Consider the following 26,414-nt stretch of genomic DNA (forward strand, 5'->3'; position numbering starts at 1 on the left):
CTAGATCCAGGTTCCTACAATTGGCTGTTTCTATGTGTGAGGCAACCTAAATAACCCAGGATGGGTCTGTTTTCTTCAGGATTGATTCTCTGGACAAGTTATAGCTCTGCGTTAATGAGACACCTGAGAGTCCTTCCCAGCCCAAGGGTTACCTACCCAGCCGATTGCTAAATTGGATGAAATTTGTGTGTGTGCCAGTTTTTCTGTTACAGCTCCCACATGGCTCTTCCTTAGCAAGTTTATCTGTTTAAACTTCATTGTTGAGCTCACATCTTCCAAAACATGAAAATTACTTTTGTCATATTTATAGGCGTATTTCTTAATGTTTTCCTCCATCCCACTGCTTAAAAAAAGCTTGATTGTTTTTAATTTTTTTTTAATATCCAGTAGCTTTTATTTTCCTACATTGTGTTTCAGCATATACCCACGTTTTGAAAGGAATGTCGGTTGCCATTTTCCTGTATATTACATGCAAATAAATGGGCAAATGAGTAAATTAAGAGGAAACAAAACTCTGGAAGAACATGTGTTGTATTATTATTTTTTTTATAAAAGACTGTCCTTTCTCAGAGTTTTCATATGATGACTCCCCTCATTCAGCCAACACTCTTCATTATTGGCAGATTACCAGTGACTTGTGGTTCTCCATCCAGTAGATGCTCTCATTCTAGACACTTCTGCGTCATTCAGGCTTCATGTCAAATACATGAAGATTTGTAATCATTTTGGGAAACAGAGGACTCTGTAGCACCACAGCAGACAAGTGGTCAGATTTCCCAGCCCTATCAGTAGGAGAAAAAGTTATGTCATGACAGAACAGCGATGAACATTAAGCCTGTCAAGAAAACCTTTACTTTTTAAAACTCTTTACTGTTTCCATTTAAATCAACTTACAACCTTCATTTACTCACCTCTTGAAGTTTTTGTGTTGTTCCATCATTTTCTTTTAAAGCTATTTGCAAAAACTCAAGTTTTTTGAGGACAATACCAGTTCCCAGTCTCAGGTCTTGTAAATGGTCATGTAAGGTCTGAGCTGTAGCAAACTCCATGAAGTGGTAGTGGTGCTAACTGGGAAGATCATCCCTTGGCAGGGAGATTCTACAAAGCTGCAAGGACTATTTATGCTCCCAGCATTATACAGTCCTTCTATCTTGAACACCTGGAGAAGCAGCAGCTGTGGGTGGGTGGGTGGGTGGGAAGGAAGAGCTTCGAAAGGACCTATTGGGCATTGTAGGCTTAGACCCAAAGAAATTACCGTGCACAGAAGATGCCCAAAAAGGATGGGCTTGTGTAGGCACATTAGAGACGGGACTCCATGGGTTGTAGCTCCATCCAGTTTTGTCCCCAGAAAGCTTCAGTTCTCTTCTGGCTTCTTCCACCGCTCCAGCAGTTGCTCTTGCTCTGCCCCGTCCTGCCTTGACTCCATGGTGTCATTCTGCTTTCTAACTCTACACATCTTCAGCCCCCTAATCTTCCTGTCTGAACCCTTTTTTTACAATACTACAACATCTCAAGAACCTCTAAGCTGGAGGAAGCAGTGACCTAAGACACGAATGTATAAATAAAAAAAAAAAAAGATGATGTTATCAAATGATCTGCTGAGAGTTTAGAGGGGTAGTAAAAGACCATTAATCTTCTGATGTTTCTTTCTGTTGCAGGGTGGGAATAACGCAGGCCATACTGTGGTTGTTGATGGGAAAGAATATGATTTTCACCTGTTTCCTAGTGGCATCATTAATGCAAAGGCAATTTCTTTTATTGGTAAGAGAATTATTGAATTTATGAAATAAAATAACATTACATGGTGGGTAGCTGCAACCATATTTTGTAGTAGCAAACAAAGGAAAACATACAGGTGACTGCCAGTCAGATTTGCTTCAGCTGTTTGACTTTTATTTCACTGTTGCTTTAACATGAAGAGTTATTTTATGTTCATTGTCACTTCTATGTTCATTGTCACTTTAGTGTCTGCTACTAGCAAACTGAAAGTAAGAACCACCTCTTTCCATTGTGTTGTTCTTTCTTCTATTTATGGTACAAGTTTGGATCCCACCCACCACTTGAACACTCCTTTTATACTTTCAGAAATACAAATATTGTACTTTGAGGACACAAAACCCAGCACTTAGGCTAAATAAATAATATTGTTTATCTCTGACGTCTCTTTACTGACTTTCCAGAAATAATTTCCAGGCTATGGGGCTCTGGAAGGTCATTATCCAGTCTAATTTTTGTTCATGTTAATAGCTGTTGAAGGTGATGTTTGTATTTCACTGTAAAGCTGTTTGATGCAAATGGCATTGCAAAAAAGATTGCACTGCTTACTGGACGTTAAACTCATATTTAAGTGATAGACAAATTTAAGTCTTATAACTTGTCCAAAATCATGGTTCTTTCTGACAGAAGAAACATCTATAGACTGTGTAAGAAATGAGTGTAAATTTTAGTGAGTCATGGAACTGTAGTTGCAGTTTTGTTCCATTTGATAATTTCCAAACAGGTGATTGAAATGTATAAAATACATATTTTATTTTTTCCCTCTGCTAAATACAGCGTACTACCTTGTTTTCCTCTTTCCTCCTGTCAGTTAGTAAAGACTATAGCTTAAGTTATCCTAAATTTAGGCTGAGACAGGCTTTTGCAGATATTTCTGCTCTTCCCAAGAAGGAAGGTGCAGCTGTTTCCAGCCCACTCCATCACTAATACTCCACCTCTCATCCGTAATGCTCTGTGTTCCTTCTGCCTTGCTCCATTCTTAATACTCCACCTCTCATCCATAATGCTCTGTGTTCCTTGTGCCTTCTATATGGTAGCTCAGAAGCAGGGAGAAGGCATTGCTAATGTATCAAGCATTGGTTGAGCCAAGTTTAAAACAAATATGTGAATATTGAATAAAATTTAAATACTGTCACACAAGCTGTGTGTCAGTGCTGTAAGGGCACAGACTTCTTTGAGCTTGTACCAGGGAACAATAGAGGCTGAAGTCGTGGTGGTGCAAAGTCCTACCACAGAGAAAGAGAAGAATCCGCTTAGCTCAGCTGGCTTCAGGGCAGGTCCTGCATTCACAGCTGAAACAAGTAAGCTCTGTTGTTTCTGATTGTATCAGGCTTGTAGCTGCTTACCCAAAAGGAGGATTTATCCAAAAAGTTCTCCTGATTGCTTTGTGAGAAACTTCAGTCTTACTTTATAAATAAAATTTCAGACTGCAAGTGTTTACATGCCTTTACATCCTAAGAAGGAGTGGTTTATTTCTTGCTTTAAAATAAATCATTTATGTTCCCAAAGGTAATGGAGTGGTTATACATTTACCAGGCCTGTTTGAAGAAGCTGAAAAGAATGAAAAGAAAGGTTTGTATCGAGTAATTTTTAACCTTTATATTGGCAGCCAGGTTGACCTTTTTTTTTTTTTTTTTTTACACTTTGTTTCTGACCATAAATATTCAGTGTAATAACATTCTGGATTTTGAATGAGGAAAGCAGTATTTAAAATGTTGAATATTATTGTAATCTTCAGACAGATTTTCAAAAGCAGTCTTTTTCATGGGTTTTCAGGGAGTTTTATGGCATTTGATACTACCTTAGGTAGAAAATAAAATCCTAAAGTGTGTGGCAAAGCTCCCTTTGACCTCAAGCTGTGATGATTTAACCCAGAATTTCTGTTTCCCCATTTCTGTACCCAAGTGTAAACTTAATTGCTTCTGCTTTGAGCAAAGCTTTGGACCAGGTGACCTTATAAGGTCTCTTGCATCTTAAATTCTTTTCTGTTTCTATATGCATAAATTCTCTATTTTCTGAGGCACAAATGGAGTTTAAGTGATTTATTGTATAGCAAGTTAAACTGGACTCTTTCCTTAAAATAAGAATTGCAAGTAATCCACAGCATTCTGGTATTTAGAAGTGAGTATCTTTGTCCCATACCAAAATGAGAAAGCAGAGAAAATAAAAAATGATAGAAGTTTGTTAACAAAATCACTGCTGATATTTGATATTCATTTACGTTGTAATTAAAAATTTACTAAAAGTAAGTCTCAAAGTTTGACCAGTCAGCACAGCGGAAATCATACTTTTCTTTATATTTTCTGCCAGGCTTAAAAGATTGGGAGAAAAGACTGATTATATCAGATAGAGCACATATAGGTAAGTGATGATTGAAGGGGGAAAAGACTCATAAATGAGTTTATGGTGCTAAACTACATTATTACTTCACAGAGCAGTCATATATGTGATCTAATACGGCTTCTTTGCATGTTTTGTATCTGAAACATAATAATGGAATATGTATCCACTAAAGTGCCATGTTTTACATGTTTTCACAAAGTTTAAGCAGTCCTAGCTCTGTTCTCACATGAGGACGTCTGTGCACTGTCAATGATAACAAGGGCACTTGGTTTTAAAATTATAGATGTCTGGGATTTAAAGAATGTTTTTCTTCTTTTGGTTTCCCACCATATCCATTTGACTTTCCATTGCAGTGTTTGACTTTCACCAGGCAGTAGATGGGCTCCAGGAAGTGCAACGTCAAGCACAAGAAGGAAAAAAGTATGTATTTTTAACACCATCATTAATAATGATGCAAATTTGAAAAATTGATGTAATTTTGGAAAGCAGAAATGCAATGTGTCTCTAAAGAGCCTTCCTGATGTTACGAATTCTGTGACTCTGTTCTGCTCCTACTTATATTAGTGAAGAAACTGAGGTATTACTGAAAAGGCAGGGTATGAGTTCTTACATATTTCCATTTTCCAGTTCTCTGCAACACGTAGAGACATTTTGAAATTCCTACCAAATCTTTAAAACTAATTTCCATTAAAATGGTGTTTCCAATCCAATTTTGATATCAAACTAGTGATGCTCTTTTGAATCAGGTCTGAAGTTCCATTCTTGTAATGTTTATTCACTTATACTTCATGGAGATATTAGTATCTATTTTAATTTTAATCTTACACTTTAGCACAATATTCAAACATTGTTATTGTGGTTTCTGAAAGAACAAAGGTTTATGTGAACACACTGTGTTTTGCTCTCTGTTAGTCACCTGTTAGTTTTTGATCCCACTGGAAAATTTCAGCCAAACTTAACATACAGTAGTTTTGAGATCTCTACTTGTATTTCTAAAATGCACTTGAGAATAGGCATGCGGGTAGGGAAACAATTTCATTTTTATCCTCATCAAGATAAAGGAAGAAATAAATTTTTAGAATGAGGGTAGTGAAACACTGGAACAGGTTTCCCACGCCCAGGGGGTTGGTAGATGCCCCATCCCTGGGCATTCAAGGTCAGGTTGGACAGGGCTCTGAGGAACCTGATCTAGTTGAGGATGTCCCTGCTCGTTGCAGGGCGGTTGGGCTAGATGGCCGTTAAAGGTCCCTTCCAACCCAAACTATTATTCTATAGGAGGCAGGAAGAGTTTATAGGGATGGAAATGATATGAATAATGGCAAAGCCATAGGAAACCAGTTAGATTGCTCACAGAACTGTGTTTTATTTACTATTAGAGGCACTGCTGCAACTGTGAAAATAACATTTGTTTCCTATTGGTTGTGCGAAGGGATGTAGTAGTACCACAGGATAGTGTAGTTTCAACTAATCTTGTCTCAGCCAGACCAAAAGCTTAATGCTTTGGTGCATACCATGAATATTAGCAATATTTATGCAAATCCAACGAAGCATGGAAGTTGCTATGTATTTGTTATTACTATAGAACTTTAGTCATTTTTCTAATGTCTCAGAACTCCTGCCCTGTATATGGTATATTGAAGAGCTGTAACAAAATTACTTAGCATAAGGTGTATTTTTGCATATCGTGCTAAATTTATGCTAAAGTATATTATACCTATACATGTTGGGGGGTGTTTCTTTTTAATTAGTATTGGCACAACAAAGAAGGGGATTGGACCAACATATTCTTCCAAAGCTGCACGAACAGGCCTTCGAATTTGTGACCTCCTTTCTGACTTTGATGAATTTTCTTCAAGGTACAAGTATTTTCATTTCTAAATATTATTTTAAAAAGACGGATACCTTTTCACTGACAGATTTGCTTTTAAGGAGATGTTTTTAAATATGTGTCTGAATTTTGTATATAAATTGTCTAGAAGGTGAAAGAAAAACTGGAAAGAATGTGTGTATATATTTCCTGTACTTCAGAGTTTCTTATAATTTAAAATGAAATCTTGTGCATTGGGAAATGCACTAGTTGAGATATTTTCTCTCTATAGCTCTCTGTATATACTGTGTATAATTGAAGCTGAGTTCTTCTTGCCAAAGGTTCTGTGAACTCAGTGTTCTTCATAGCTATGATTTCAATATTTTACAGATTTAAAAATCTGGCACAGCAATACAAGTCAATGTTTCCCACATTGGAAATAGATATAGAAGGACAATTGAAAAAGCTAAAGGTAAGGATTTAACACTTAAAATATTTGTTCAATTTCAAGGAAAGGATAGAAGAAAACAGTAATATTTATTTTAATTTTTTAAAAAATCATACCAGAACTACTAATTCTTTATTTAAAATTAAAAATGCATATCTTCATTATTATAAAACTGCTTAATAAGCAGTAACTATGCTTTGTAATAGAATATTCTTTTATTGTGGGCACTAATATAAATTTTGTGGATGGTCTAAGTCTCCTATAATACTTTACTTTTTTTTTAAACAGTTATTTTACATAAAAATATTTTACTAAATAAAAGTATTAAAGTAGCCAAGAGAACACAGGGTGACACATGCAGTTAGCAGCCTCTAGCCATGACTGGGCTAGGCTATCTGAGAGGCTTCCATGCTTACTGAAGAATTGTTTGTGGAAGCTGTGTTTCAAGATCCTGGTATTGTAAGAAAAATGTCTTTTTATAAATAAATTCAGAAGAGCCACTGGTAAAACATCTTCTTTGGTGAATATGTAAGAAAAGAGGATGCTAAAAAAATCCCTTATCTTTCCCAGGTTTTGTCTGGTATTTGTTCAGAGCTGATGCCCTTCCTTTAAAGATATTTTTTAATATTTGTTGTAGGGGTTTTTGTTTTTCTTTTGGAGCTTGCACTATTTCCAAGTCCCACTGTCAGTGTGTCTAGACTATAGACACACTATATAGAGACTAAGTCAACAAAAGGAGGTTGGTATAAGACATCTCTGTGAATAGAAGTGGTACAGAAATCATGGTATTCTAATGCCATAACAAGTCATGTTTTCTTACATGAGTGTTTCAATACATTGACTTGTTTTCAATAGAGGATAAGCTAATGGTTGGATTTTTCAGGTAAAACAGTTATTGAAGCTGGTGTATTAGGTGTTATCTCTGTGTATCGTGTTTCAAAAGTGAACAGAGTATTCCCTACTTCCAGCCATTCTCTGGAGAACTGACAGTTCTACTCAAATTTGCAGGGATACGCTGAAAAAATAAGACCCATGGTTCGAGATGGTGTGTATTTTATGTATGAAGCTCTTCATGGCTCCCCAAAGAAGATTTTAGTTGAAGGAGCCAATGCAGCTTTGCTTGATATCGACTTTGGTAAGTTAAATTCTAAACTCAATTGAACTCCAAAGAGGTTAGTTTTATTTTGATTAACTTTATTTTGATTTGTGTTTATATCAGCTTTATAAACAACAGGAAACTAGAGAAGCAAAATAGTCTTTCCTTTCATAGGAACAGATATCCCAAAAGTAAAGCACAGTAAGCCAGAGACTGTATCATTAACAGGATTGTGCTTAGGATTTAAATATTGATTTTTACTGAAGTTTATTCCAGTGGAGTTGAAATTTCACTCCAGATATTCTTATCTTTATTACTTCAAAATGCGTGTGTGCGTTGCCATTCGTTCCAGAAACCCACTGCAGCACTGCTGAAATAATTCCTCTGCAGGGGAGGAAAGATTAAACTGGTGCAGATAACCTGTAAGTCTGGCTTCTTCACTTGATCTCTGCTCTGCTTTCGTACCAAAAGTCTAATTAAACTACTCAGTACTCCGTGAAGATGAAACAAAGAGTTGGAGAGATGCTCCAATCCAGAGTCACGGTGTAGAGATCATGAATGAGCTCTGAAGGCTTAAAAAAATTTGCTGCAGAGTCTCAGAGCTGGTTGTGCAGAGCACAGGGAATGTCAGACTGAACCTTTCACCAGGCTCTCTGTGGACGTTGCGGAAATGTTTTGTGAGACACATGACAGTGAAAAAAGCTTTACTCAGCAGCAGCAGCAGCATCCTGTAATAGATCCCGTGCCTAATGGCAGTGGTATTGAGATGCTTTTAAATTTCTCCCTTGTGGGCAATCCTCAGTGGAACTGCAAAGGATGAATGCAGAAAAGCTTACGGGTTGGAAATGATCATGGATCCTGGGTACCTCCTTAAGTATACTTAAGGATAATAAAGTAGTATTACTTTCTTATTCGTCGTGCTCGCTAATAATACACTTATGGAAATTGCCAAGATAAGTCAGCTGTTTGAGTGGGAAAAATCCTTTATTTTGGGGGGATTTCTGTGGATCTTACTCACTACAGAAGGAAGCAATTTGGGGAAGAGCAGCTTAATTTGTTCTCTTCAAAGCAAAACAGGAACATGTAGTAAGAAGAATTTGCCCTGCTCTTCGGCTGCTGTTTCAGTTTAGCTTTACAGCCAAACGTACAGGTGAAAAATTTTCTTTCAACTTGTAGAGGAAAATGAATCTCTGTTTGTTGTTGGTGAGGGTTGTGGTGTTGTGTGTGTTTCTGACAGGCACGTATCCTTTCGTGACTTCATCCAACTGCACCGTGGGCGGCGTCTGCACCGGGCTCGGAATTCCTCCCCAGCACGTCGGCGATGTGTACGGTGTGGTGAAGGCCTACACCACTCGGGTGGGGATCGGAGCCTTCCCTACCGAGCAGATCAATGTAGGTTTAATGTTACAAAATGCAGTACGTATGGTTGCCAAAAAACCAGGTCAATGGAATGGGGTAAGGATATACCAGGGATAAATAAACACCGTAATAATAATGCCAAGCCATCACGCTCACAGAGAGAGGAGAATTACCTTATAAACTTAAAGTATTTTCATTCATAAAAGTGAAACACGAGCAATGATCTTACATCACGGTGACCACACTTCTGTTGTAATGAATGATGTGAAAACAGATGACTTCATCATTTTAGGTAATATTGTTAGATGCGTTTGAGTGGCAAGAGTTTGTTGGAGACTGGAACTGTCAGTGCGCTGCAGGAAAGTTTAAATTATAAGGTACAACTTCTGTGCTTAACAGCCTGTGTTCTGTGCAATTTATAGAATAAATGGGGTGTGTGAGTCATTCATCACTTTAGGTAATATTGTTAGATGCGTTTGAGTGGCAAGAGTTTGTTGGAGACTGGAACTGTCAGTGCGCTGCAGGAAAGTTTAAATTATAAGGTACAACTTCTGTGCTTAACAGCCTGTGTTCTGTGCAATTTATAGAATAAATGGGGTGTGTGAGTCAGCCAGTCATGCACCAACTGAGCAATAAAAAGAAAGGGAGAGATTTTGATTCTTCTAAACTGCCTATTGTATTTTCATTATTGAGAAACTAGAAAGCTCGGGGTATTGATTGAGCTATACACGCAGCAATCTCCAGGTCAGTCATCTGAATCTAATCTAAGGGTTTAGTCGCTAAAATCCTTTCTCTAATGGCTCAAATGAATTGGGTATTTCCTTTAGTTTTGTGAATCATGAGCGTAAAGTTTCTTTCTTCTTCATTTTTAACACATTAGAAACACTGGCAGACTGAAGGGAACAGTTGGCAGTCTCAATATGGTGGTAGAACCTTGACCATGATCTCCTTGGCATGGTCAAGTCAAGGAGTCTGTTGACCTAAACATTGAATGCACGTTGGTGGTGTCCCAAGCAGTTACAGTCTCATCCCTCAAAACAATAGATGCCAGGAGATCAGACAAAGAAAGAAAACACAAACAACATTAAAAACAGAGCTGAATTTCAAGGAAATCTTCCTATCAGATAAAGAAGGAAGAAAGGTGTCTCATTGTGACATAAAATAGTCATATTAAAGAAGTATTCTGGAAATGCTAGTGATTGAAATGCAGAAATCCTGTGTGTGAGGGGCTATACTGTCCACCAAAGTCCACTCCTGATAAAGACTTATTCTTTTCTTCCTACAGAAAAGGGTTGGAATTGAAGAACTATATTTTTCCTGCTATTTTTCTATATTTGTTTAGATTTGGTTTTCCTGCTATTTGTCAGTGAAATGCCATCAGCATTCTTTCTGTCGTCTTTTAGGAAATTGGAGATCTTTTACAGTCCCGTGGCCACGAGTGGGGAGTAACTACAGGCAGAAAGAGACGCTGTGGCTGGTTAGATCTTGTCATTTTGAAATATGCTCATATGATCAACGGATTCACTGCGTAAGCATCACAGATTTTGCGCTACATTGGGAAGTGATAATTTTGTGCTTCGCAGAATAAATATGTAGGTAACATTAATATAAGTCCAGTAAAGTGTTACATTTTAAGCAGTAAAATAATTCACAGTGGGCAGCTGAGAATTGTCTTAATGCTAATATAATTTAATTTCTTTGACTTTTTTTTTTCCAAATCAAGTGATTTTACAACATCATACCAGTGATTTTTTTCCTATATGTTTTCACTTTGCTTACATCAGATGCCAGTGTAGATTGGATTGATATATTGGTTTTCTACCAGTTTGCTCTAGTGTTCCTGATCCAGTGCTTTCATACTGTCTTATGTTGTAATCTCAAACCAGCTGAGTTTGAGCTGTGGTTGGCTCTGGTGGATCATAGTTGTAGAACCAAATCTGCATCATTCAGAACCACTACCTTTTTCAGTGAAACAAGTGTGATGACCCAAAGTGTACAGCAGCTGGCACAGCTCTCGTTCCGGTCCTGACAGGTTCCATTATTTACAAAGTTGTAGTCTAGTATTGAATTATAAATGCTGCTTTTAATGGGTTGAGTTTTATTTTCATTGGGACTGAGCGACTTACTTGTTTGATAAATTATTTTATAATTTAAAATATATCTTAAATTGACATTTTTAAGGAAAAGTGGCCATTTAAAGGAACTGTTCGAGAGCATAATGCCATCAAGCTGGCATATGTCTTGTGCTAAAATGCTAGTAACTATCACAAGCCATTAATTTATAACAAGTTACCAATCTACATTTTCAGGAAAAGTTGCAAAAGTTTCATTACAGTTTTGTTCATGCATTCAGGCAAATCTGTTCATATATGCAAACACATGACCGTGGGAATTTTTATGTCTTATAAACTGAGACTTAATTTTGTTTATGCTAATGTTACAAAGGAACAATGATCTTTGTTCATTAATTTATCAGGAGTTTTAAAATATTTTTTTTTTTACTTGGGTTTATATTTTGCTTTAACTTACACAGGTCAAGTTTATGTGGAAATAGTATTAGGAAGGTATTATGTTTCCTTCCATTTCAGTTTTATACAATTACTGCACTTTACATCAAACCTATGTAATCTCTGGTAACTGACAGTGAGAAAACATGGGGAGACAAAAACTTCCAAAAAGTTGAAGAAGTGGCTCTGTGCTGATTCTTTCCCCAAAAGGTCTTTTCATTTAATCATTGCATTCATTGTTTGCTTACTGAGCATGTACAGTACAGGCTATAATCCACAGACCTGTCTAAATCCTTAAGTACTTAGATTTTTACCAAGCGATACCTGGCATATTGTTTCTGGAGAATTTGACTAATTTTAAAATACAGTTATATTCTGATCAGTGAATGTTATGGTGTCGTCTTAGGGCTACAAAGATGATGAGGGGACTAGAACGTCTCTCTGATAAGGAAAGGCTGAGGGACTTGGGTCTTTTTAGTCTAGAGAAGAGAAGGCTGAGGGGGGATCTGGTCAATGTCTACAAATGCTTACAGGGTGGGTGTCAGGAGGATGGGGCCAGTCTTTTTTCAGTGATGCCCAGGGATAGGACAAGAGGAAATGGGCACAAACTTGAACGTAAGAAGTTCCATCTAAACATGAAGAGGACCTTCTTTTCTTTGAGGGTGGCAGAGCCCTGGAAGAGGCTGCCCAGGGAGGTGGTGGAGTCTCCATCTCTGGAGACATTCAAACCCCACCTGGACACGTTCCTGTGCAACCTGCTCTGGGTGGACCTGCTTTGGGAGGGGGGTTGTACTAGATGATCTCCAGAGGTCCCTTCCAACCCCATATAATTCTGTGATTCATGAAGTTCCATTTTGTGTTCCATTGTGTTCTTTCACAGGATAAAAAAGGTAGCACAGCCCACGCTCTGAAAGGCAGGCTGGGATCTTCCTACTGAACTGTATATGTGATTTTTAGTAGCCAGATTATTCCAGTCCGTTTTAAAATTACGATTTAGTAAATAAGCCTGTCTGAGAGTTGTTGTGAGCCAGCAGTAATGACCACTAGAAGTGATGGAAAGTGCTGTGCTGTCATACACACCTGAACCAAGTCCAGTTGTTGTGAGCCAGCAGCAATGACCACTAGAAGTGATGGAAAGTGCCGTGCTGTCATACACACCTGAACCAAGTCCAGGAAGAGCCACTTTGCATTTCCACAGGCTGAACCGGACACTCTGCACCTGTAGGAGCAGTCAAGCGTTTGGAAGTGTGTTTGAGTAACTCAGTCATGTGCTCATCCCAGAGGCATGAATTAAATTACCGGTGTTCAGAGTTCAATATATTTGTGTATTTCTGCCTGCTGGGTTGCCTGAGCTGGATTGGTGAATATAAAACTAGAAAGAAAATTAAAAAGAAGGTGGAAAGCATTAAAGAGAAGATTCATCATGTGTGTAACTCTAACCAATGTTTTTCTGTACAGTTTGGCGTTAACAAAACTGGATATTCTTGATGTCCTTGATGAGATTAAAATTGGCATTGCATACAAATTGGGTGGAAAAAGAATTCCGTATTTTCCAGGTATGTTGTTAAATAGTTATGTTTGTTTTTCTTTTTCCGGCCTGTTAAGTTGTACCTGTTGGGAAGAGCTGCTTTTTAACATCAGGTTTGATTTCTTTTTTGCTAGAACTTCCCTAGAAATATGCCAAACTATAGTATGAGTAAAAGGCTGCTGTGTTGGTATGTTAGCACTTTCCATTTGCCTTCCATCTGTAGGTATGGTGACATGTAGTTATGTGCCAAACTATAGAGTGAGTATAAAGGCTGCTGTGTTGGTATGTTAGCATTTTTCATTTGCCTTCCATCTGTAGGTATGGTGACAAGAAGCAAATGAGAAATCTTGTGTTAGAACCTCTGTGTCTTGTCCCATTAGATTATTTAATTTTTTTTAAGGTGATCTGAAAGTCAGCAAGACTCAAGTCAATAACAGTATCATTGGCAACAGCCTTTAATGAAGTAAAGTAAAAATAAAAGCAGTCCTTAAGCTGTGCAGTAGTGACACCGATACAGGCAGAATAAAGCTGCTTATGGGCTGCCATCATATAACTGTAATTAACAGCAACAACGTCATGGTTAATAAGAATGCATGTTGCCTCTCAGTAGGATTGATCTTCAAACTTTTAAGATGTAATAATATGTGTTTTGCTGACGTTAATTATGTTTTCAAGATACCTGTGATGGTCAGGCCAAGATGAGGGGTTTGTTCCATTGAGATGGGGGATTCTGGAGGCATGGGGAGGGCTGGCAGCAACCAGATTTCCCACCATTGATGGTAGTGTGGGCACAGAGGGAATTCCAGTGGAGAAAAGGTTGCAGACATCGAAGTTTTTGTCAAGCCTGATTTAACCCTGTTCCTTAAAGACAAAAATGGTTGAGGAACTAGTGTTTTCTCTACAGGAAGACTTCTTTTTTTTTTTTTTTTATGTGCAAATCTGAACCAAAAAGTGGAACTACTATAAACTTCAAATAATTTGTTTCCTCAAAAATACTACTGTAGTCTTCTGACAATGTACAGTTTCTAGAGGAGGAAACTGTGTTCCTGGATCCTCTCGAATCAGGGTTATCTTCCAAAGTAACAACTTAATCTAAATTAAGAATGAATGAATGAATGAACCAACCAACCAGTAGAAATACTGTTTTTACACGTATCAGATTTTAACTGTTGTCAAAAGACTTTGTTGATCAAGAACCATAGGTGTGCTCTTATAAGGTGGAGCAGCTAAAATCAACTGTGATTAAAAATTGTTCTCCCACAGCTAATCAGGAGATACTGCAGAAGGTGGAAGTAGAGTACGAAACGATGCCTGGGTGGAAGACTGACACAACCGGTGCACGGAAATGGGAGGACCTCCCACCCAAGGCCCAGAATTACATCCGTTGTGTAGAGAACCATGTTGGAGTGCCAGGTAAATCTTCCTGTAACCATACATCTGAAGATGCCACAGCAGATAGGGAACACCTATATAGAAGCACTCAATTCGTTAGGGAGTGGCTTGATTTGGGCAGGAGGCAATGGAGGCACCCATGGTTGGGCTAGTGATGGTAAATGGCAGCAGAGGGTGATGTTCTGTGAGCAGGTCTGCAGCGTTGGAGAGAGCTCCAAGCTGCTGCTGACAAGGATTTCACCAGAGGAAAGAGAAACCTTTATTGTTCTTGTTAAACTGCCACCTTCTCTCATTTGAAGACTTTTGGGATCCCTGGATCTCTGCACCATGCTTCAGTGCATGGTAAGTCTGGTGTCCTCCCTTTACTGATCTCTTCCTTTCACTTTATGTCCTGCACCATCCAGTTTTCTTCAAATCTAATTGCTGAAGTTCTACAGATGCCAAGAACTGAGTGGTGGAGTTTGGAAGGGAATTTCAAAAGAGGGCTGTGTCAAAAGCAGCGTGGCCAGCAGGGCGAGGGAGGTGATTCTACCCTTCTGCTCCTCTCTGGTGGGGTTTGTTCAGCCTGGAGAAAAGAAGGCTCCGGGGAGACCTTAGAGTGCCTTCTAGTACCTGAAAGGGTCCTGCAGGAGAGATGGGGAGGGACTCTTTACGAGGGAGTGGAGCAACAGGACAAGGGGTAACAGTTTTAAACTGAAAGAGGGGAGATTTAGATCAGATATTAGGGAAAAATTCTTTCCTGTGAGGGTGGGGAGACACTGGAACAGGTTGCCCAGAGAAGCTGTGGCTGCCCCATCCCTGGAGGGGTTCAAGACCAGGCTGGATGGGGCTTTGAGCAACCTGGTCTGGTGGGAGGTGTCCCTGCCCAGGACAGAGAGGTTGGATGTTGCTGATCTTTAAGGTCCCTTCCAACCCAAACCATTCTATGATTCTATGAATTTCCACAGTAGCAAAGACACTGGCAAGCACAATGGCATGTGTAATTTTTGTTTTCCATGAAGCACCTCAAAGGTCCCATATGGGGAGTGTGAGGTAGTTTCAACCTTAGGAGTTCTGGTCTTGTTCATGGATCAGGAAGCATCTGATAGCAGAGCCTGGAACTCAGGGTTCCTGTGTGTGGTCGTGGGCACAGATGGAGGTGATATATTCAATAATTCATTGATTATAATATTTACTCTCACTTTGTTCTAATAGATGTGTTTTCCTCCCTAGTTAAATGGGTCGGAGTTGGAAAATCCAGAGAGTCGATGATCCAGCTGTTTTAAACAAATGAAGAACTTCAGTGATGAGAAGCACGATGTAGTGTTCACCTGTTCCTTACTGCTTCCTCTTTAAATGGAGATGCTATTTAAAACCAACACGTTCTTCTGGGAATTGAATAAAAACAAAACACATATTCTGTATTGTAACATTTTATTTATCTTTAAGTTCTCAGTAAATTCAGTGTAAAATTTCCTTGGTGGCCATCGTAAAAAAAAAATAAATCTAAAAAGTATTCGTAACAAAATAAGGAAAAATATTTTTTTTAAATTTGATCTGTGTTACTATTTGAAAGTATTTCACTTCCATATAGAGTTATTTCTTCTTGCTGAAACCAGTATTAAGCCTTTTCTAGTAGTTACTGGGTAACTTTAGAATTGTGAAGCTTGGATTTGTTCTTCAACTTTAAATGTTAAAATATCTGTGTGTCTGGGTTGGCAGTAATAAGATGGATAGCGTGGACTTAAATTGGTGAGATTATACAAAATTCAGTTTCTAAAACACACTAAAGCTAGGTAAGGTATTTTTTGACTGTGCAAAGCAAACACAATTATATGGACTTAAATTGGTGAGATTATACAGAATTCAGTTTCTAAAACACACTAAAGCTAAGTAAGGTATTTTTTTGACTGTGCAAAGCAAACACAATTATCTATATTTTTTTATATAATGATTTTTTAATAGCCCATTGAAATGAATGGAGAGCAGCTAAAGTATTTTTATTACAGAATCTATTCTAGTAGCTGAAATAACATCTTTAGAAGGCCCAAACTGGAGAAAATTGACCTGTCTAGTAATTCTTTCAAATACCTTGTGCAGTAACAGACAACCCCTGTGGGAACAGTCGGATGTGCAGTATTTTATGCAGCGGGGAAGGAGCGAGTGAAGGTGGAAGGAAGAGAGTCCTCAGGGTCCAGAACACCCAGGTGGAGTGGAGCTGAGACACCACGCTGTGGTCTGTTGGTGAACCCCAGACGTTTCTTCCAGCTGATGTGGTGATTGTCATTTCCAAAGTTTTGCTGTAATTACCTGTTGAGGAAGGTGGGACTCGCAGCTCCGTGAGGCCCCTTCGCTTCCACAGCTCCCAGGTTTCCAAGAATAAATCAATGCGTGACTTAACGATGACTTCTGCACTGTTACACCCCTCACCCGTCCTGACCTTCCTCAGCAAAATGTAATGTCTATTTATAGAAGGGGATGACATGTGGCAGCCAGGGCTGGGACGTGTAAAAGCCATGAATCTTCAAAGAACACACTTGGATTTCCTTGTGGATCTTCTAATTTATAATGGCTGTGCTTTGGAGAGTAAGAAGAATCAACTAGAAAAGGAATTAGTCCCTAACTGTGGAATTTTCCAAGTACACGTTCCTTTTCTAATATGTCTCAGAGTTACAACAATATATTTGAATCATTCCCAGGGGCTGTGGAAATGGCATCACAACCCCAGTAATGCCATTAGCCAGGGTGTGAAAACAGCCCTTTTCTGAGGCGATAACTCCAAAAATAGGAAATGATGATATTCTTTGCATCAGAGATAGGGGAAAAAGACAAACCTCTCTGGAGTATCGTGTGCCACACTCATCCCCTTTGTCTTTTCTTACTCAATAGTAAAGAACAGTAAATGTTCAAACCCGTTTGTGTCAAGAAGCAATTACAAAAGTAGTGGTTCATGCACAGATTAAGCACTAAATTTAACTGTTTAGGGATGTATTGCTGCTTGTAAGGCAGAATTCTTACACCCTCCACCTGCAGTGCAGTCTCTTCATGTGCCAGTTCATCGAAGACTGTGGCTTTATGCTGTGAGCAAATGCCCTTTATCTCTTAAAAAAATCAAAAGAGCCCAAAGCTGTGAATCCTTAATCCAGCTACAACTCCTTTGTCAATCTTTGAGGAGTTGTTGAATCTCCCTGCTGCTCTTTCTCAATCTGTATAATGGCAAATAGGGATACATCCTTGGTTCTTTCATGGTTTTTTTGGAGGTGCCTGGGTCGAACAGTGCAGTCCTTGCTCTGACATTGCTGAGGAAGCTTTCCCCGTCACATTTATGGGTGCTCTAATGAAAGAGCAATGAGATTTCTAACCTTATTTAATGTTTGTGAAGCACTTCTGCAAGGTGCTTGGTAAGTGCTAATTATTACAAGCTCTGTGAAATGTGCCTCATTTATATGAGGTAATTTAAGCGTAAAGATGCTTGGGGAGTCGGTAATTAAGTTTTGCTTTCACATGGCTTAACCCTGTGACATTTGCCTACTGGACAATCCAGACCTGTTCCTTGTCTTGGTCCAAACTTCATCAGTGCATTTGTTTTAAGGGGGTGGCTGCTATATTTAAGCTTTGGTTGATTTATAGGGCAAGTCCTCAATCACTAACGAGCCACTCAAATAACTGGATTAAATAGTCAACTCTAAATGAAGTATTTGGCATATTGAAAAAACTAAGTTCTATAGCCCAATTTTCACAGGATTACTTTCTCTTGTTCACCTAATCTTTTTATTTCCCATGAAGTAATTTTTCTATTAAGCCTTCTTCTAATCTTTCTATTAAGTCCCCTTTGCCTGTCTCTGCATTCGTCAAAAACCCAGTGATGTTGTCAATGGGCGTGATGTAATTGGCAATTATCCCCTGACGTACTCTTACTGTAAAAATAATATCATGCATTTCATTTCATGGCATGGGTTTTTTAAATGAAAATTCTTCTCCTATTGAATTTCATATGTGTTGACATTGAGTTAAATATAAGTCCAGGTTTTTATCGAGAAGCTTTTTCATCTGTGGAGTGACACAATGCTTAATAAGAACATCTTTATGTAAATTTGCTTTAATTTTGGCTGTTTCCCATGTGTATTATTTTGTATTGTTTGGAATTTCATTTTAATAACAATCACTGTGATGAATTTAATTTCTTTTCTCTCCCCAGCCAAATGCAATAATAATGATGTAAACTGGTTGGTGCATCATCCTGTGAGGTATCGGGGTGGAAGAATAAGGGTAAACATCTACCAAAAATGGCATAATTTCCTGGTAGAGATTATAGTTTTTTAAAAGTAGCAATTACTGGTTCACTCATGCACATTAATGTATTTGACATATTTTCTCACACTTCCCCTTACAGTACGGCCTCGGTAGTCAGGTGTAGGCTTCCTAACACATGCAGTATGGGATTTTGAAGCTTTTTGTAATTTTTAATTTGGCTATATATGGTCTTACAGTTCTGGCATAATGCACTTTATAAATGAGAGAAAATTAGGCATTTCCATAGTAATGTGCAAACTATACTTACACCTTATGCAGATTTTTTTTCAGATGAATTTTGGATTCACACCTGTTTATTTTGTCCTGAAAGACGTATTAAAACCAATTTAAAGTAACCATGCTTGGTCTTTCTCTCTGTCTTCTTTTTAACACAATACACCTCATAAAAAAAAATTGGTTCAGTATTTCATGGATTTTAAAAAATAACTAGCAGTGTCAATGAATGAATGGATATTTTCTTTTAATCTGCAGATTCTCGGTGTTTGGCCTTTTTTGATATATTCTGTAAACTTTGTCACGCTTTCCCATTTATGAACTGAGCAGGAAAGGTAGATATTGACTCAGATAATATAATTATCACCGTAAAATGTGCAAGGGCTTCAAACAAGCTCTGTTGGGGTTTTCAGAAGCCTTCATAGAAGAAGTCTGGAGCAGCAGGTGAGTCACTTGTCCCATAAATGACAGTGGGTTTGTACCCAGTTTGGGGCAATGTCTGAGAGCTGTGCAACACTTTGCTAATTAACTTCTGTTTCTTCGTCTCCTTTGCAGTTACGAATTCAGGTAGAATGGTCTTTGGTAGCCGAAGCATTTGAAGCAGTTTTGTCTAACTCCATGTGACGCTGGCAATATCAAAAAAACAACTCAAAAGTAAGAGAGTCTTTGCTGAAAGTGGTTTTCTTGCTGTTCTGCCTGTGTCCTGGCGACTGAAGAGCTTTCTTTCCTGAATCACATCACGAAGGAGTGTTGGTAAGGAACACCTTTCCCTCTTGAATGGGGCCGGTTCAAATTTAAAGGAAAAGAATTATCCATGTAGGTGTCTGCCATCGAGTGAGGCATTAAAGAACTCAAGCCTAAATAAGGATTTAAAGATTTTGCCTTTTTAATGCTATATTTACAGGAAATCAGTTGTTCTGAAACACCTTCCTGTGTTATTAATACATGTATGTTTCTGGAGTAGAGATCGTGCATTCAATATTTGTCCATCAGATTGTCTGTAAGGAAAAAAGAAACAAAAACAAACCCAACCAAACAACCCCACAAAAACCAGGAAAGGTGATAGTCTTTAAGCTTATACACTTTATAGCTTCCTTTAATGTAAAGAATTGAGGCCAGTAGCTGTATTTCTCAGTGGCTGGAAACAGTACAAATTTTAACCCTGTCTGCAAAATGTCCTTGGGGAGGAAATGTCTTTGTCAGGAAAAAAAGAATCCTCGTATTTGAATGTTTTGTCAGTGTTGAGATAAGGTACCTCTGACTGGGGTTGCCGTTTAGAGGCTGGGTACATACACAGCAGAGTTTACATTCCAGGCCTGTAAATAGTGCCTCAGACAGCAGCGTTGGGTTTCAGGGATACCTTTCCAGCGCTGCAGAAGTGGCAGAGCCCTTCAGACAGTTCATGTTGTTGCTGAAATCCTTAAAAATACCCTGGGCAGAAGCACTGGAGATGTGTTGCTTAAGGACCACAAACTAGTCAATCATATGTGCCCTCCCAGCAGAGGTGGCAGTATTTTCATCTTCCCCTTTATCAGACAAAATTTTTAATGTTAGTTGGGGCCTGATTCCTCAAATGTGTGGAAGTGATGTTTGGTGCTGAGGTGTGTGGAAGCCCCGCTGGCTTCTGTGGAGATGGTCCTGTGTGATGGGTGCTGGAGTCAACCTTTGGTGAGCCTGAAAAATCACAAACTTAGTAAATACAGTGTTTTACCAGTCACTGTCATAAAAAGGTGTTTCATGGTGTACTTTGCCTGTAACTCCCAGTTGCAAGCTGATTGTATCGAGAGTTATGTTTCCATTGAGATTCTTCAAATAGCGCAGTGCTCTGCCAGGAATGAAACCTGTCCTTTATGGGTTCTGCATTTAGGAGTGGCTGATGACACATGACAGAGACCTTGATAAACTTGAGGACTGGACAAAGGGAAGCTCACGAAGCTCAGGATGAAGTGCAGTGATCCCCCTGTCCCAGTACAGGCTGGGAAGCACCTGGCTGAGGAGCAGCTCTGCTAGGAAGGACCTGAGGTTGACAGCAGATGCCAGGGGGAACGTGAGTCAACAGTGCACTTGCATCTGGAATGAAGCAAATGGCCTTTTGCGTTCTACCAGGGAGATAATGGCCAGGAGATGGAGGGAACATGTTTCTGTTACTCATGTCGGTGAGCAGTACCACTGATTCATGCTAAATGTCCACTGGCGTCCATTGTAATGGTGTTTTGTGGGAGGAGAAGAAAAGGAGGATTGGGGAGATGATGTGTGTCCATTGTAATGGTGTGTTTTGTGGGAGAAGAAGAAAAGGAGGATTGGGGAGATGATGTGGCATTCTTATTTTAAGAACCTGCCTTGCTGTGGTCCCCGTGCAGAGTCATGTGTATGTCAGTTCTATGGTTACAACTTCCCTGCTTTGTTAGTACCCTATAGCATCAAAAATAAGCATTGCCGTTCCAATTTTGAAATTTGCATTTTGTACTACCGTTTTCTTTTGCCTCAGTTATTCCAGCTGTTGAGGTGGTGACCTTGTGGTGGCTTCATTCTGCTCTGTGGTGATGGTTATCATTGTACAGCATGGTGCACCCAGCATAGAAACAGTTCTTTTTTGATCAAACCACACAGGAGTTGTTCTCCAGCAGTGCCCCTGCTCTGCTCCGGATGCCAGTCAGAGTCCAGTCCATGGGGCCTCACAAGAACTGGTTGGAACCAACCCTCCACCTTCCGTGTGGGCACTGAGCAGCAACCACTTTGCATCTTTGTTCCCGTAGAACTGAACCGCTCACTAACACAGACACAGCTCTTGAACATCAGCTGTTCCCTCTCCCCTCGTCCACTTCTCTGTTCAGTTTATACTAATCCCAATAATAACTAATTATTCTCTTTATGGTTCTATATCAAATGCTTAATGAAGTCTAAATAGATTAGAATGACTGCGTTTCCTTTGTCCATAAAATCATGAGAGATACTCAGGGGTCATCTATTTTTAAGTTCATTTTGCATTTTAACCCATTTAGCATTTACCTCCGTGTTTTTAGTGAGCCTTTCCTTGAAAATATTGCCGAAGTCTTGCAAACTACTGAGTCTAGACTATTAACCATCCGGTCGTCAGCATAATTTTTTCCCTGCCACCTTTAAAGGTATTACATTTTCAGATAATGTGATGCTGCTCTCAACTATAAAGATTATTAGAAGCATTTTTTCCTGCCATGCAATTGCACGGACCCATTCTTTCAGAAATCAGGAATGCAGTTTCTGTACCGATGGGGCCATAATCATGTCTAGGCAAGAAGAGTTTGAAGACAATTACTGAGTAAGTTCACAAAAGGTTTGCCTTGTCATTCTGAAACAGCATTAAGTTTCTATCTATAGTTTTTAAAGAAGATTACTGGAAAAGGTAACTAAGACATCAGTTCTGAAACAGCATTAAGTTTCTATCTACAGCTTTTAAAGATTACTGGAAAAGGTAACTAAGACATCAAACGCATTTCCTGAGGGTTTGGTCCACTGATTTTAAGTATACACATCTCTGCTGGCCTGTGTTGTGAAATAAATGGGGGACTGGACAAAAGAAGTGTTTTTTGGACTAAACCAGCAGGAAGCTCCTGTGCTGAATGCTGAACTTGGCCAAAGGAACAACCACTGTCTGGGATGAACACTGTGAATTTTGAAGAGCCAGGAGGAACATCAGACTACTCTGCTCTGTTATTGTCAGTTACTCAATGCCAGTTTTACATTTGCAGCAGTTTCAACGGTGATATATTTGTATGGATGGATAGGCCTTCCAGAGTTAGGTACTGATAAAGAATTGGAATTGGAAAGAGAGGCCATGCTGAGCACCTTTGCCATCCGTCTGGAGATCTTCCAAACCTTGCAGACAGGAAAGATACAGTAGAAGAGAAGAAGATACATGATTGTGTCACACCGATAGCTTCTCTGAAATTCCCATGCAGAAAAAAAATAGAAAAAAGATGAATGCATATCCATGGCAGGAACGTGCTGAGCATAAATATATAGAAGAAGTTATAATGCATTTTAATGTCCATCAAAAAGGTCAAGTGGAAGAAATAAAGGATATTTGCTCATTAAGGCATTACAAATGGGATAAGACACTTTGTCTATTGGAGATTGATTTGCACAGGACTACATAATTAAAATACTAGAGCTGGTCCTGATGGAAGTCTGAGCCCTACGCAAAATGTATTGATGGTGTCCATCCAGGGGCACAAAAAAGTCTGGTTCTATTAATTGGCAGCCTGGATGATAGACCTAGGGCTGGATGTGACTTTTATAGCTTCTATTGCACCGCTCATGGGAACTGCTCATGTCCATCCAGGGGAAACACAGCAGCAGCACAAAAAAGTCTGGTTCTATTAATTGGCAGCCTGGATGATAGACCTAGGGCTGGATGTGACTTTTATAGCTTCTATTGCACCGCTCATGGGAACTGCTCAGCAGAGAGCAAAGAGGCAGAAAGACACCCTCAAGACTTCCCAGTGTAAACAGGTTTCAACCGAAAAGGCTGCATTTAAGAAAATTTCCACATTAGCTCTAGTGCTGGTCGCTGTAGCCGTGGCGTGTTATCCTGGCAACCTTCGGGGACTGGCTTTGACTCTGTGCAGCTTCTGTTTTCTGGACAGAGATCTTCTCTATCCAGGATTGACAATAAGGCCACATGTTCAAAATAAGTGCCCTTTGTGGGCTGCTGCTGGGGAGCTGTGTGTTACCCACAGCGCCTAGTGCTGGTCCCTGTAGCCGTGGCATGTTATCCTGGCAACCTTTGGGGACTGGCTTTGACTCTGTGCAGCTTCTGTTTTCTGGACAGAGATCTTCTCTATCCAGGATTGACAATAAGGCCACATGTTCAAAATAAGTGCCCTTTGTGGGCTGCTGCTGGGGAGCTGTGTGTTACCCACAGCGCATACACAGAGCCAGCTTCTGCACCAGCGTTTGCTGCCATAGTCCCATTGAGCTGAGCTGATGTGCCCTGGGTTGTTCCAGCTCAACGGCTGCTGTAGGGGGTGGATAAAGATGTACGTGTGAGGCACAACGTACGAAGCTGTCTCAGAGAAAGGATTTGTACAGGTCTAGTGCAGGGCCACGAAGATGCTCAGAGGGCTGGAGCACCTCTCCTGTGAAGATGGATTCAGAGAGTTGGGGTTGTTCAGCCTGGAGAAGAGAAGGCCCCAGGGAGACCTTAGAGCCCCTTCCAGTACCTAAAGGGGTTCCAGGAGGGATGGGGAGGGACTCTTGATCAGGGACTGGAGCGACAGGACAAGGGGTAACAGTTTTAAACTGAAAGAGATTTAGATCAGATATGAGGGAGAAATTCTTTCCTGTGAGAGTGGTGAGACACTGGAACAGGTTGCCCAGAGAAGCTGTGGATGCCCCATCCCTGGAGGGGTTCAAGGCCAGGCTGGATGGGGCTTTGAGCAACCTGGTCTGGTGGGAGGTGTCCCTGCCCAGGGCAGGGGGGTTGGAAGTTGATGATCTTTAAGATCCCTTCCAACTCTAACCATTCTATGATTTATTTCCCCAGCAAAATAACAAGAGCAGGGCTGGTGCAGCTGCAGTGCAGAGGGAGGGAGGTTTTGTGCAGCCCTTCCCAGGCCATGTGAGGGAGGGGAATGTTTTTTACCATGTGGGACTAGTGAGAGGGTAGAGGTTCCCATACCCTCTCTCAGGTAAATCCATGCTGGATAATGGAATGGCACCATTTGGACAGAGATTTAAAGAATTCCTGGTATACCTGCCTAGTATTAAGTGAAAAAAAATTGTTGCCTGGAGAGGAAGAAAGCAGAACACCACGGCACCACGTTAGGTTATCACTCACGGAGCTCAACTTCCTTTTTTCTTTATTAAAAGATTCTATAAATTAAGATTAAAGATTAAAAGAATCTATAAAGAGGCAAAAATAAAAGGAAATCACGTTCAGCAGAAATGAAGGCATACAACGGGAAAGGCCAGGATCAACCACCACAAAAATCACCCAGAACACGTTGGAGAAACCAGCCTCTTTGTAAACCAGGCACATTAACGTTTTTTGCAGCAACAAATACTAATTTATAGTCTGGAGAGTGGCCTGTGGTGTAAGTGGGACCTTTTGAGTGTTTGGATCCATGGAGTGGCACTGGTGTGTCTCACGGCCGGCAGAATAGTGACACGCCACGACATTTGACCGCGCCGTGCTAATTTAAGAGCGAGCACCGGCTGCCGTGCCAAGGTGGCAAGACCTTGGCTTGACAGCAGCGTACTTCAAGAGCCAGCCCCTAATCCTGCATAGCAATGGCTTATCAAAGGTCTTTTGATGCGCCAACCAACTCATCAAGATGAGGACACGAACTCTGTCGCTAACGAGTCATAGTAAAGTGACGTGCACTCGTGAACGGAGAACGTCTGAGGGGTGCGTAGCCCTTTGACCCGAGTTGTAAACATGTTGTTTGGTAATGCTGAGGTACTAAAATATGATATGAAAATAAAAAGGTATGGAAGGTGGTGGATGAGAAGCTCAACGTTGAGTTGGCAATGTGCACTGGCAGCCCAGAAAGCCAGCCATGTCCTGGGCGGCATCAGAAGAAGCGTGGCCAGCAGGTCGAGGGAGGTGATTCTGCCCCTTTGCTCTGGTGCCACCCCACTGGAGTACTGCATCCAGCTCTAGGGCCCCCAACAGAAGAAGGATATGGACCTGTTGGAACAGGTCAGAGGAGGGACATGAAGATGAGCAGAGGGCTGGAGAACCTCTGCTGTGAGGACAGGCTGAGGGAGTTGAGGTTGTTCAGCCTGGAGAAGAGAAGGCTCCAGGGAGACCTTAGAGCCCCTTCCAGTCCCTAAAGGGGGCTACAGGAGAGATGGGGGGGACTCTTGATCAGGGAGTGTAGTGATAGGATGAGGAAGAACAGTTTTAAACTGAAAGAGGGGAGATTTGGATCAGATCTCAGGAAGAAATTCTTTCCTGTGAGGGTGGTGAGGCACTGGAACAGGTTGCCCAGAGAGGCTGTGGCTGCACCATCCCTGGAGGGGTTCAAGGCCAGGCTGGATGGGGCTTTCAGCAACCTGGTCTGGTGGGAGGTGTCCCTGCCCAGGGCAGGGGGTTGGAACTGGGTGATCTTTAGGGTTCCTTCCAACCCAAACCATTCTGTGAAGAAAGGAAACAGCTCTCAGCAATTCTAGTAAAACCAGGGAGGTTTTTTTTATCTTTGAGTCCATATTGCAGATCACGGAGAGCAGGGCGCAGTGGGACCCAGCGCACAGGGCGCGGTGCTGTTCCTCACTCCTGACAGAGGATGCGTGGGCTGCCTGATACCCCGGCACAGACAACGACATCTGCTACACAATAGAACTTCCAGAATATTGCTTTCACCGTTTTACGTTAAGGCATTAGAAAAGAACCATCGAGTTTGGCCAAAATACACTCTTTTTACATCAGTACAAACTAAGAGGAGTTGTTAAGGGAACTCCCAAGTTTAAAGAGAAGGGTAATGCATTTTTAAGGTCCTCTAATGCTTATGGGAACCTACTGCTAGGCATTTGGAGCAGTTTAAAAGCTAATATAATTTCCTGGGTTGCTGTTTATCTACCACCTGTTCCTAAAATGGAACGCTTGTTATAGTAAATGGGTAAAGGTGGTTTGCAAAACGAGGCATAGAGAGGAAGAAATAAGACTGATG

General features: G+C 40.3%; 1 protein-coding gene across 1 annotated transcript; it reads left to right on the top strand.

The window, feature by feature from the left end:
* Positions 1-1,652: 1,652 nt before the first annotated feature.
* On the top strand, positions 1,653-15,711 carry ADSSL1 (adenylosuccinate synthase like 1; the record flags this gene model as incomplete). Its single annotated transcript, XM_014957424.1, has 12 exons — positions 1,653-1,761; positions 3,286-3,348; positions 4,087-4,137; positions 4,473-4,539; positions 5,868-5,975; positions 6,317-6,398; positions 7,383-7,509; positions 8,708-8,862; positions 10,233-10,357; positions 12,795-12,892; positions 14,128-14,277; positions 15,469-15,711. Coding segments are annotated over 12 exons (1,188 nt in total), but the record flags the coding sequence as incomplete, so codon positions are not given.
* Between the last annotated feature and the right edge of the window lie 10,703 nt (positions 15,712-26,414).

This window comes from Calidris pugnax, unplaced genomic scaffold (genome assembly GCF_001431845.1).
Source record: "Calidris pugnax isolate Ruff unplaced genomic scaffold, ASM143184v1 scaffold211, whole genome shotgun sequence".
Lineage (NCBI taxonomy): Eukaryota > Metazoa > Chordata > Aves > Charadriiformes > Scolopacidae > Calidris > Calidris pugnax.